The following is a 12,977-nucleotide window of genomic DNA, read 5'->3' as shown; positions in this document are numbered from 1 at the left end:
TATTTAAACTGATTTTATTATCATTACTTTTTTTTCACCAAATGATTAATTTTTGAACAAAAGAGAATAGGCTAATGACGTTTCCTCTCAGGAAGAGTCGGACCGCCTCGCTGTTGCCAGGCAACAACAAAACACTGTCGCTACTGTCGGGTGGGTGTTTTTCACAGGACTGTGTCTTATATGAAAACCCGTTCAAGACCAAATTGAAGAAATATATATATTTTTTAAACACACTGGTCAAGTATATTTAATTCGGCTCTGAAATCCAGTGAGGATGAACTACAAAGAGCTTGTCAGCGAGGTCACAAGGCTCCTGGACGGGTTTCACGAGGACAAACAATGTATTGACAGTTTTACACAGGACACTGCCAAGGATCTTAAGGTATTCTTATCTAACACAGGCCTATTCTCCTCCATTTATGTATTTAACATCAATTAATGTTATGTTTTTAATGTACCACTCTCCCTTTAAGAACTTGGGTCTGTTTAATGTATGCACTTTTATTTTTTATGATTTATTTTAGAGCAGTTTAATGCCTATCCTTGTATTGATGTACTGGTTGGGGTTTATATGGGAATTAGAACAGTAATATTAAGTAATTAGTACATGAAGATGTCATTAGTAGCTAGTAATTAATCACTTCTTCACTAGAGACTGATATTAATCATAGTCTCATGTCTTCTGTCTTGTAGAATCTCTCTGCTTCTGACCAGAAGTTTATTATTGATACATTGTATGGATGTATCATGCACAAAAAGCTTTTGGATGCTGTGGTCAGCATCTTTTACAATCACCATGGAAAAAAATTATTCAGAGTGGATCGAGACCTGTTCATCGGTAAATATATTTTGTAAATTGTATTACATAATATCCCCCCTCCCCCCTCAAATATACTATATATATACTATAACCCAACTATGGTTTCTTTTTGCTATGAAGTTAAATTAGATTTAGGCATTAAGAAAGGTAATGAATCTAATTTTGTCTTGTGTTTGGTTTTCTCAGTCGTCTGTTATCTCGCCATGTTCTGTCTCGATGATCTTGGCCTGGAGCATTTCAGTAGAATTATCAAGTCTCTAGACATCTCAAAAATGCACAAAGTAAGCAAAACATATACTATACACAACAATCCTTTATGTGCACTATTTTATTATTATGGACCATCAGATTAATCTAGAAAAAGAGAATGAAAATGTAATTTACAGTGAACATGAATAGTAACTGAGTATAAAGTACTGATATTTCAGCATTGTATTGTACATTTACTCATTCTTTGTTTTCTGTCTGGTGTCTCAGTTCCTGAGTTTTTTCTTTAATATCAGCAACCTCACAACACACATCCAGAGGGAATGGAGTCACATCTATGATGCTGTTGTTGTAGATAATAACTGGATCACCCCTTTGCTGAGGTAAAATAATAATAATAAACAATAAAGAGTGTTTATTAGTGTTGTATATCGCATTATTTGACAGTGACAGTGATGCATATGTTCAATGACACCTTTAGCTGATTTGCACTTCTTATTGTTATTTATGAATAGTTGTTAGCAAGCATTGTGCTGATGTCCTTATTCTTATTATCAGATGGTGCACTGAGATTGAGGTGCTGTTGGATCAGCTTGACCAAAAAATGGGCAGAGGAAATCTTCCAAAAAAATTTCCCAGGAAGAACACTAAACCCAGGGAATTTGATCTGACCCAGCCCAAAGCTCGACCGCTCCCTGCTCCTGAAGTCTTTCAACAGCAGGACAAGCCCAAGCCCAAGCCCAAGCCGGCAAGTATATAAATGCATGAAATAATGGAATATTTAATTTATGAGTCTGTTGAAAAACAAAAACCCCACCTCACTCAATTAATCCAATCATAATTGTACTATTGCATGATTGGTTGTTTGGTAAAAGGCTAAAAGATTCATAAGTGACTTAAAACCTTCTGACACATAGTGTCTTTTAATCAGTGACACAGATATTAGACCAACACAAACTGCTACATCAAAACTAACAATTAAAAATAAACAACTATTGATTTTATCTAAGAGCATATGGTTTATTAAACATCTAGAATCCAAAAATAAATAATGGTTCATAAATGTGATATATTAATACTCTCAGTTTCTATTAATTAAAAGATTAAAACAAGCAGCTTTGTCATAATTACAGCAGAAATATGAGGAGTGGCTTTCAAAAATTGTGTTGGGCAAAGGGAGCCTTTGAGTCAAAATGGCTGAGAACCACTGCATTATGAAATAGTTCACTTAGATGGTAAAATGATGTTGAGTGTGGCATTTGCTTGCCTCCTTCCTCAGGTACCAACCACCACTCACAAATCTCCAAAGGAACCTGAGATTCTGGATGATATGAAGCAGAGGAACAGGCAGAAAGCTTTAGTAAGCCGAATCAGAGAGATACTGGGAAGCAAACTGCTTTTAGTTTTGTTGCAGTTATTACGTTAATTTGCATTCAGGCCTTACCTCATGATGTTTTTTACTTTCACCATTAGCAAATCCTGAATGAAGCAAACTCTCAGCAGTTCAGATGTGCAAATCCACAGAAGTCTGAGAAAACTCAGGTTAGTGTTTTATAGCACAACTGAACTGAGCTAATGTTTTTCTCTTCAATGCCTTAGGATCCCGAAATTCAAAAGCTATAAATGTTTATATTTCCTGATAAACAGAATGTGATATCCCAAATTCTTCAAAGCCATGATGCTGAACTCCAATTTGATAAGCTTTATACTTCTGGAAGCCCTGCCACCCAAAAGGTAATTTGGAATAGATAAAACATGCATTGATAAAAGTTTCTTGACACATACACCATGTGCTTTTGATCCTGTTTTCTACTACTGCGGATTTATGTGCTGTTAAAAAGTGTGTGAATGTCTCTGTTTATGATGGTACAGATAAACAGCTTACCTGTTAGACTGAACACAACAGCCATACTGCGAGAGGGAGCTTTATATAATCGTCAACTGGAAGAAGAGTTACAAAGGTAGAGTCACACTCTTCAATGGGAATCCGATTTTCTTATTTTTCTCTGTGCAATTACTCAAATGAATTCCAAATTATTTTGACTAATTATCTACAATTATAAATTATTATTCCAAAGAAATGAGAAGCAACTAACAGCATATTAAAGAAATAACCCAAGAAAAAAAAAATCTCTCACATTTACAAAACATATTTTTAGACATAAAGAAGACATTAAAAAAAGGCAAGAAGCACCATAAACTGTCTAGTATATAGTTAATATTTCTATGCGACTTATCAAAGAAATATATGGCATTGGCCCATTTGTACAATAGGAGCTTCCTTGCTGGTACAGATCCTCTCAGATCAGTACAACTTTGTTTGGGTAAGGGAACAAAAATCTAATCTTAAAGTGGTAATCTAAGGTGTACCACAAGGCTCAAAGATAGGACCTTTGCACTTTTAAAGATCATATTTTAAAATCTCATATATACCTATATTTAAATACGACACATGGAAACATCACACTAGGACACCAAGTCTGACATCAATATCGCAATAGGCCATTGTTTCTTGAGTTGTCTGGACTACATTTATGATTATTCTAGGGCTACTTAGAAAATCATTAGATAAGATTAGATAAAAGTCATAGAGTGTTTTCAACAACATTCATGCCACAGTGTAGGAAAAATCCTTGTGTGTTCTAATGTATATGTATTTGGGTGTTCAGATTAGAGCGATTATCGCAGGGTGCAAGTGAGCCGTCTACGTTCCTACAGTGGCAGAAGGAGATGAAGGAAAAGGATCTGCAGGAAGAACTAGCTGAGCTGGAGCGTCGGAGACTGGAGGGACGGATTAGCCATGAGGAGGCAGTTCTTGCTCGAGAACGTGTCTTGGAGCGTAACCATAATAAAGCTCAGCAGACTAAAGAGGAGGTGATGTCATAACAAACATCAGTGTTTACAGCAATACATGACTCAGTCTATTATGTTTATGATGATTAAATGTGTGATTCAGACTGCTGAGCTCATGCGCAAGTATGCAGAGAAACGTCTGAAGGAGGAGAAGGAAATGAGAGAGCTGGTGCAACAAGTGGCCGATGGTCACAAGAACTCCAAAGCCGCCAAAGCTAAGCTGCAAGAAATTAAACAACGAATAGGTACAAAAAGTGTTATACGTATAGCATAACATTTTCACCACACATTAAATGATAATAAATACATACTATGTTGTTTTGCAACAGTTAAGGAGGTCTCCGAGCACAGCAGGGAACTCCTCAGTCAGGCTCTGGAGGAAGCCCAGGCTGAGCTAAGCAGGAAGATGGAGCTTATCCGTCAGATTCGTGCTTTTGAGTCAGTACCTCTGGTCAGACAAAAGTTTGTGGATGACACTGAGGTTAGTTAATTATATTTTTACATTTACCAAAAAATGTATTATATACTCTACAAGTCAGTGATTTTGATGCAATGGACACAATTTACATTTCATGATCTTTATAAACTCAGACTGCGGGTCATGATTTGCTGTGTGAGATGTCTCTGGCGGAGCTGCGGGAGCGTTTGGCACGTCTGAGAGATTTCGAGCAGTGTGAGCTGGAGGACAGAAGACAGCGCATCTTTCAGGAGAAACAGCTCAAAGAGCAGCTACTGCTAGAACAGCTGGACAATATTGCTCTACGAAGAAGTCTAGCAGAACAGGCTGCTTTGCGCAGGTAACATACTGGCCCTACCGCACCTGGGGCCCGTTTTTTCATACATCACTTATTACATCCAAGATCAAATGACACATCCAAGATTATATCATCGCGCTAACCAGGATCTGGCTAATTTGGTTCTTTGAACACACCTTTTGTTGACGATTAGTATGGCTGGATTGAGTTATCTGACATAATTGCGCTTTCAGGAGTTGGTTTAAAAGGGGTTATGTATCGATACTCAGGACCACATAACCTTGAAACCAGATGTATGACATCATATAATTAAAAAAGACACCTGACGAAACACTTGACAAATTTCTAGACTTTTATAAGGAAACAGCCAAATGAACAAAAGTACATAAATGTTACAATAGATAATTAAAATGTGCACTGTTTTTTTTTTTTTTACACAATTCAATTATTTATATTCACAATTTCTAATATTTGAACAGGCTGTACGTTTTTATTTCAATGTAGTAATTAGCAGTTTATTTAATTTTATTTTTAAACAGTTTTTTTTACGTGACAGCATTAAAAAAACAAGTTTTCTTAAGGTTCAAAATCATGTTATCTGCATCTCTTGCACTCCATCAAGCCACTCCCATAATAGCGGTCACCACTCAAATTAATGCACAACTCTACATTATCTGTATAGCATGTGTGTAAGACTCCAATACAATTATGAAGTAATAATTTTATGACAAATAAATATTTAAAGTGATTAAAACAGACTATGTCAATATTATTAAAGATTAAACAACATTATTATATTATATTGAAATTAATTTTTACATGATTATTATTTTAAATTATTGTCCCTGGATCAGTAGGATACTCTTGTAATAAAATAGCAGTGGTAGCGGACAGATTTTAAGCATCAGTTCTGCTTAAAAATGCAATCTAACCCCATTTACATGAAATAAGCCTGCTCCAGAGCAGGTTTAAGTTTACGGACCTGTTGCGATGACACCAACTCCGGGATGAACATCAAAGAACCAAACAATCCAAGATCATGCCAAATCGTCAACAATCAAATCTAGCTAACTGAGTTAGCGACATACAAAGAACGGTCCCCTGTTCCTGCATCAACATAAAAATTGGTCCAAAAGAAAAAGTGGGCATTGAGAAGGTTTGTTTTTTCTATTTAAACCTGGGGGAGAAAGACACAAGACTGATGATCACATTTATGGACAGGCACTAGCCTGGCTGAAATCCCCTCCTAGATCACTATGACTTTGTTTGGGTAAAGGAACAGACATCTGATCTTACAGTGGTAAAGTATGGTATGCCACAAGGCTCTGTATTGGGTCCTTTGCCCTTTTAAAGATCTGGTTCTAAATTTCACGTTAATTCTTCGATCTAACTTTTTACCTATTATTATGCTGCTATACAATGATTTTTAAAAAAAATTTTTTTATCAAATTTGAAAAATGCAAAGAGTTAAATATGTTAAAAAAAATAGTCTGACTGATTTCGGTTTTGTTTCACAGTCAAGAGAAAAGGATGAGAAATGAACTGCGGGAGGCTGTCAGTAGAGATGAGAGAGTGCTGACCCTACAGAAGACCCTGGAGCAAAAACAACAGGAAAGACAAAAGAGAAAGACCGGAAAATACAGTATGAAGAAAAATGAGCAGGTGCTTCCACTCACAGTGAAGACCACTCTCAACAAAAAGGTGAGAATAGACTAGACCTCACTCCATGTGTCACAAATTTTGCTTACTTCAGATGTTTAATATCGTGTTATATGTTGTCATTAAATTATACAAGCAGCAGTTTCTTGAGGAACAGCATTGGGAGGAGTTGGAGCGCAATTTGGAACAACAGATTTACGGGACCTTACAACAGTCATCTAAAAAAAATGGTGCTGGTCAGAATCACAGGCGAGTTTACGGATACATGTAAAATTATACTTTTGTTGAACAAGTAGAAGAAATCGATATTTTAAAATATATAGAAACTATATAAAAAGTAATGATACTTGGTATAAAAGCATTTTATCTATATTTTAAGTTGCTTTTTAGGTCATCTTACACAGGCCTGGTTGATGTTACCCAAATGATTTGGGAAGAAAAGCAGATTTACTGTTGAGAGAATGGTGTTTTTGCTGTGGAAATTAAACTAAATGATTGCACAAGTTTTTTCCCATACTGAAATATTTCTAATCAAAGTACTACAGTAACAAAAGGCCTTCTCTATATTGAATAAGGACATCAGAATAAACCAGTTTAGTACAACTTTTAATATTGTTGTATTTCATTTTAGCAAAATGACTAAAAATATATTTTCCAAGATTAAATCCCAAAGAAAAATTGCTGACAGAGAGTGAATTACTCTAAAACAACTGAAATAGAACAGTTCCAAACAGAAACCATGCATTGCACAAGAAGTACCATAAAAAAATGAATTATCTTGTAAACAGTCTACAACATCATGCATCAGGAATGCATTGTGTATGTGCTACTTAAACATTCAGAAGTGTACATAAATACCAATGATCGTAAACAAATCATAAATTAACCCAACAAGATATTTTCATACACACTGTATCCTACGTACAGTGTTTCATAGTGCTCAGATCTTGTATAAAAATTTACTAATTTTAACTACTTGATCCAGTATTAAGATTAAACTCTTAGTGTCTAACATGAAAAATAAAAAAGTAAAAATGTTATTTACCTGTTTAGCGGTTTTAACTGTATAAAATCTAATAAAAGAAAATAATTAACCAGTTCCTGATGCATCTTTCTTCACCTACTGATATTTTGAGAAAAACTAGAAAACATGCACCTGTTTTCATACTACAGACACATATTTTGACATTATCGGTCATATAAAGGTGAAAGTAAAAACTCACACACCTGATGCAGGTGCTGCCGGCCAAAAGTGCTTGTTTGTAGTGGTTACATCATGAGTAGATATTACAGAAAGCTAGCTTTATAAGACATGATATTCAAGTGAATTTTAAAACTAAATAAAATCATGAAAATTGAAAACTTATTTTAAAAACAATTAAAATAGTAAGACTTTATAAAAAGCACATTTTGTCTGATTCTGGGTGTTTGTTTAAGCTCGAACAAACAAGGAAGGCCATACATACATTCTCTTGGCCCCTTGATATGATCAATCAAAGGACAAGAGGGAGTTTATCTCCTTATGAATCCAAGCACATTTTATCTTTTCATAGCAGATCATTAATTATAGAGATTTCTCATTAATTCACCAGGCTTTTGGGTTGATTTTCTCTCTGAATGACATCTTCAGTTTGTTCCTGGGGGCCGGCACAGGTGGCTGAGGGGCCTGACTTTGTTCTTTCCCAGGATTTTCAGGTATATCCGACTCATCTTCTCTTTTCTGAGGAACACAAGGGTACTGACAGGGCTCGATCTGTCCAAGGGGTGCGGTTTTGCGAGTGGATGTGTGGCTTTTCTGCAACTGTTGAATGATGGCAGAGAATTTAGCATCGAGGGAGGGTCGCCCCGTCCGAGGCCTTGCCCCCTTACAGTTCTCTTTCTCCTGATTGGAAAATAAGCTGGTAGGTTGAATAAACTGTAATTTATCAGGAGGGGGTGGAGGTGCTCTCCTCTTCTTTTTGCTGGCCGTGACAGGACTTGTAAAAGACTGATTGCTTTCTTTACCTGGTGAAAGAACAGTTTTTTGTACCGCCATTGGCCGGGATCCTTCAAACAGTGCTGCCCAATTAGGAGGCTCTGTGTCCTCCTCCTGACCAATGAGAAAGCGCCCATCAGTTTCCTCAATCTTATTGTGAATTATGTCAGTCAAGCTCTCAAATTTCCCAGGAGACACGATGCCTGAAAAGAACAGATTTTTAAACAAGCAATTAACAGAAATAACAGGAAGTTAGACTATAACTCCTCCCAATTCAATCAAATCAATGATAACTGTATCCTTCATCACTCACTCAGATCATTATAAACAGAGTCAGCTTGCTTGGTGAGAAAGAGCGGGGGTTTGCGTGGGGACAAAACCTCAATTTCCATAAGCTTGTCACATGCGTGTTGCCACTGACCTAAAGAATAAGTTCATATTAATTGTTAGACATACAGTTTAGTAGCAAGAAAAGATTTCTGACAGATGTCAGGTGAACTTACTCTGGTCATAAATGTGCTGCCAGAGGGCGTCCAGCCACTCCTGTAAAACATCAGGGGTTTCAGTAATGAACACATGACTGGTAGAGTCTCCATTTCCCGGGTTTATCAGGTTGAGTCTAGTGCCAGTACTCTGGTGGTCCTTTCCTACCACACGAATACGGGTGTCCTGCATGAACACACACACAAACTCTGTACTACAGATTTTATTATGGTTCTACAGTTTAATGAATCATGTAGCAATGTATCCCAAGAGGTAAAGCTTTGTCTGTTGCTATTATTGCCATGACCTTTAAGACCCGTTCACACCAAGGATGATAAATATAACGATATATAGCTCTATAAATCATTCTCAATATTAAAGAATAGAATATAGGTTCATACTATAAAGATACAGTCATAGAGAAACGATAACATTGGATTTTTTCACAAGCAAAGGCTTTACTTTGATTTTAAATTCAAACACAATAGCACACACGATCTTAGACAAGAAAAACACATTGTGAAATAATAATTTTAAAAAAAGCCATTTAAAAAAATTTTCTTACCTTATTTATAGGAATAATAAGGCTGGGCTCCACTTTTGCTTGGATTTCTTCAGGTGAATAATAGCATGAAATCTGTCTGGCCTTCAGCACACAGTAAAGCTTACAGCGGCGCTGCAAACCCTCAACGCTTTGCTAAGTGGAAAATCAAAATGCTGATTTTACAAATGTCATTTTATTTAGAAATATAAGTTTGAATTGTTGTGGCATATATTCTTCCTAGTTCCTGTCTTACCTGTTGGCTCAGGTATCCACTCATCATGTCTTGTGTCATGCAGTCAGGTTGTGCCACCAGCTTACAGCACAAGTTACCATACAACGGCAGCCATGACGAAGCCTCCACTGATAGACCAATGGCAGGAAAGTCAATCAGAACCACTATGCAGGTCAATTATTAAAATGTGACTTGTTTGCTCTTACCGTTTTGCAGGATTATAAGGGAATGAGACTGGAAAGATCCCTCTGCCTGCTCCAAACCCAGCGTGGTGTATGCCAACAATGAGTATCGAGCACCTCTGCCACAAAAATAGAAACAGATATTTTACTAATTTCATGAAAAATACTTTTAAGGTAATGAGCATAATATCCATCCTTGCATACACTGGTATTGGGTTGGACTGGAGGAAAGTGTCAGGGTCTCCTCCATCCAGAAGAGGGCAGAGTTTCCTGCTTGAGGATCTGCCAAAAGAGGAGCGCAGCTTCCTGGCCAGTTTCTTTGGAGTGTTGACGAAGGTTGTCTCCTCCTCCAGTCCACAGCTATACAGCTCAAATGTCAGTTCAAAGTCCGGCTTAGCTTCAGAGCTGTTGAAAATATTGAAACTGAGCTCAGAGGCCATTCAAGCTCGTTTAATCAAAGTTCTCATACATTTCTCAAATCACTATAGTCTTGTAGAGAGAAAGAGAAAGCTGAGAACTTACAAACTTTGGACACCTTCAAAGCAAATATCAGTCATTGAGGGATCTGCAATCACCATTTCAGAGTCAAAGATCTCTGAGCCTATCTTCATCAAACAGAAAACTGCAACCCGCTGCACATCTGTTGGGTTCAGATACACATGACATCAGCATAAACGGCTATATGAACATATTCCTGGTTTCCATTTTAATATTTAAGCACTTAATTCTTGCAGTCTTCATTGTCACACATTGCTTCAGAAAATATTTTCATATGCTAATTCGGTGCTCAAGAAATATTTCTCATTCATTTTTAAAACAGCCGCTTAATATTTTTGAGGAAACGGTAATCAATTTTTTTCAAGATTCTTTGATGAATAGAGCAGCATTCAATTAAAAAAATAGAAAGTGTTTGTTACATGATAAATGTCTTTACCGTTATTTTGATCAATTAAATGCCCTGTTATTAACTTCTTAAAACTTTTAAAATGGTAAGCAAAACCATACATTACGATTAATCAAAACAGGCACCATTTGTCCATAACATTTTAATAATAATTACAATATAAAATTGCTTACTCCCTTTGCTGTTAAAATGTTCTGTATCTTTCCAGAACAATGGAATCCGTAGACCTGGAAAAGAAAAATACATGAACCTAAGACAAACTGATATATTAATACATATAACAGACATGGTTATAAAAAAAAAAAGAGAAAAAAAAGTTGTTAACTTACCAGATATGGCTACCTTTCCCTTACAAGGGATTTGGTCCAGAGAGTCTGAAGACCTTAAATAAAAGAAACAAGGATTTTAATATCCATTTATTTCTTATATGCCTGTCTGATAATAATTCACATTAAAAATAAAACCTTACCTTTTGATGTCCTGCTGCTGCATTCTCCTCTGGGCTTCACTCATGTAAGCTTTAATTCGGGCGTTACAGGTTAACAGACTCCTGGAAGCATCCAACACCTGCTCTTTTTTAGTACTGGCAACCAGAAGCTTGTAAGCCCCAGCTCTCATCCGCATCTCAAACTCCAACCTTTCCTGAATATCGCAGTCCTATTGAAAGGATGCAATCCGTCAGTCAGTAGCTTTATGGACAAGTGCTCTCAAAACACAGTTCTGGGTATAAAGACTAGAGGAAGAAAGTACTGGGAGAGAACAGCTCTACCAAATAACCTATTCTACAATATTTCCTAAAGCAGGTGCATAATGATTCATGAAGAGATGAGATATGGTTATTGGGAACCACTGGTTTGACGCTGGACAATGAAGAAATGAAAAGATGAATTAAAGTAACACCCAAACAGATGGAAGAGAGAAAAGAAGAGAGCTCACTCTCCTCTTAGCTCTTATCTTAGAAAAGAAAAAGCGGGTCTCTGATAACCGACGAAAGTGAGTGAAAGTAATGAAAGTCTGACTCATTCTGTGAATCGGTTCTTTTGAACTGTGTTTTAAAACTTCGATCAGTGATTCTTTTGTCCATAATCATGTTGACCCTGGTGTATTACATTTTAATCATTTAGCGGAGACTAATCCAAAGCGATTTACAAATGAGGAAAACAGAAGCAACCAAAACCGACAACTATATATATAAGAAAACAAGCAAATAGAAATGAAAAATAATAACGTAGATCATCAATATCAAATCAAATACGTAGTATCACTATCACATAAAAAGAAAACAAGTAGACAGAAGAGAAAATTAATAGAGGACACTAGTGTTAGATGGTCATTTTTAATAAAAATAAATCTGGGTCCAGAGGAATCAGACTTCAATCGATTTTTCGTTTAAATGAGTCGGATGACTTGTTGACCCGAGAACTGTTCGCAATGATTCAGTCAGAATCGTGAACGGAACGGTTCTGTGAATCTTAATGTTAGAGCTGTGTGATGTTTCATAATTAAATACGGCAAGACTGTTTTTATTTGCACCGAATAATTGAATTGTTTACCCCATTGGGGCATTTCAATACAGCACACAGAATATCAGTGAAACATAATCACACGCTCCCACACACACAGACTACCTTTAGTCTGTTAGAAATGTAACGTTAACGTTACAACAAATTCATCTGCTGCGTGTCATTAACACTTGTGCGTTGCTTCTTATGTCTGTCTTTGGCCTGAGAAGGTATTTAATGTGTCGGTTAGTCTTGAATAATAACGAACACATTACAGACACGAGAATTTCAGCAAAACAAACTGACCTCGTTTTGAAGAAACACGCTTTCTCTTATTTTCTTTCTCTTGATCTCCATGGCGAGAGAGGAACACGACGACACCGTGGACCGAGTGGCGATGTTTCGTTTAAAATGTTGAATATCCCGCGACGGATCCATACTGGCCTCTTCCTCGAGACAAGCCCCTCTCGTGCAACAAACCAACGGATGAACGGATAACACAAGCGCCAACCGACCAATCAGCTTCTCTCAAAGCGCTCCGAACAGTTGGGCGATACCATTTTTAAATTCGGAAGGGTTGGAATAGCGATACAGCTAAGTAGGTTTGCATTTATACGTTGGATTAATTAATACGTTTTTGTAACATTCAAATTAATCAGCACGTAAAATAAATTTTAAGCATGTTTATTAAAATGGTCTTGAAGTGGGTTTGCATTATCACTATTTTTTGTTTTCATCTCCCCCGTCTGTCTTTAAATAGTTTAAACTGGTGGTCTGCCGCACTGCATTCTAATGAATCCTCGATCTTCTGACCGAATCCTTTCAGCGAGAGCGAGGCTTCTGAATCTTTTCAGATCGACT

General features: G+C 36.7%; 2 protein-coding genes across 2 annotated transcripts; one reads left to right on the top strand and one right to left on the bottom strand.

Moving 5' to 3' along the window:
• Positions 1-245: 245 nt before the first annotated feature.
• cfap99 (cilia and flagella associated protein 99) lies at positions 246-6,797 on the top strand. The gene is made up of 15 exons (XM_059520803.1): positions 246-382; positions 694-838; positions 1,007-1,101; positions 1,298-1,410; positions 1,586-1,775; positions 2,307-2,387; positions 2,501-2,569; positions 2,675-2,761; positions 2,900-2,988; positions 3,697-3,901; positions 3,984-4,125; positions 4,210-4,361; positions 4,472-4,677; positions 6,153-6,336; positions 6,434-6,797. The coding sequence occupies exons 1-15, from the start codon at positions 275-277 to the stop codon at positions 6,563-6,565; spliced, it is 1,998 nt and encodes a 665-aa protein (XP_059376786.1). The 5' UTR covers positions 246-274; the 3' UTR covers positions 6,566-6,797.
• A 378-nt stretch (positions 6,798-7,175) lies between these two features.
• On the bottom strand, positions 7,176-12,615 carry rtkn2 (rhotekin 2). Its single transcript, XM_059520799.1, has 12 exons — positions 12,423-12,615; positions 11,084-11,271; positions 10,944-10,996; positions 10,788-10,841; positions 10,233-10,350; positions 9,915-10,115; positions 9,735-9,829; positions 9,550-9,656; positions 9,318-9,449; positions 8,773-8,938; positions 8,583-8,690; positions 7,176-8,472 (listed from the first exon to the last, which is right to left on the bottom strand). Exons 1-12 carry the CDS (start codon positions 12,552-12,554, stop codon positions 7,880-7,882), a joined length of 1,947 nt encoding a protein of 648 aa, XP_059376782.1. The 5' UTR covers positions 12,555-12,615; the 3' UTR covers positions 7,176-7,879.
• Between the last annotated feature and the right edge of the window lie 362 nt (positions 12,616-12,977).

Source organism: Carassius carassius, chromosome 32 (genome assembly GCF_963082965.1).
Source record: "Carassius carassius chromosome 32, fCarCar2.1, whole genome shotgun sequence".
NCBI lineage: Eukaryota > Metazoa > Chordata > Actinopteri > Cypriniformes > Cyprinidae > Carassius > Carassius carassius.
This window is presented reverse-complemented; position numbering and strand designations above follow the sequence as displayed.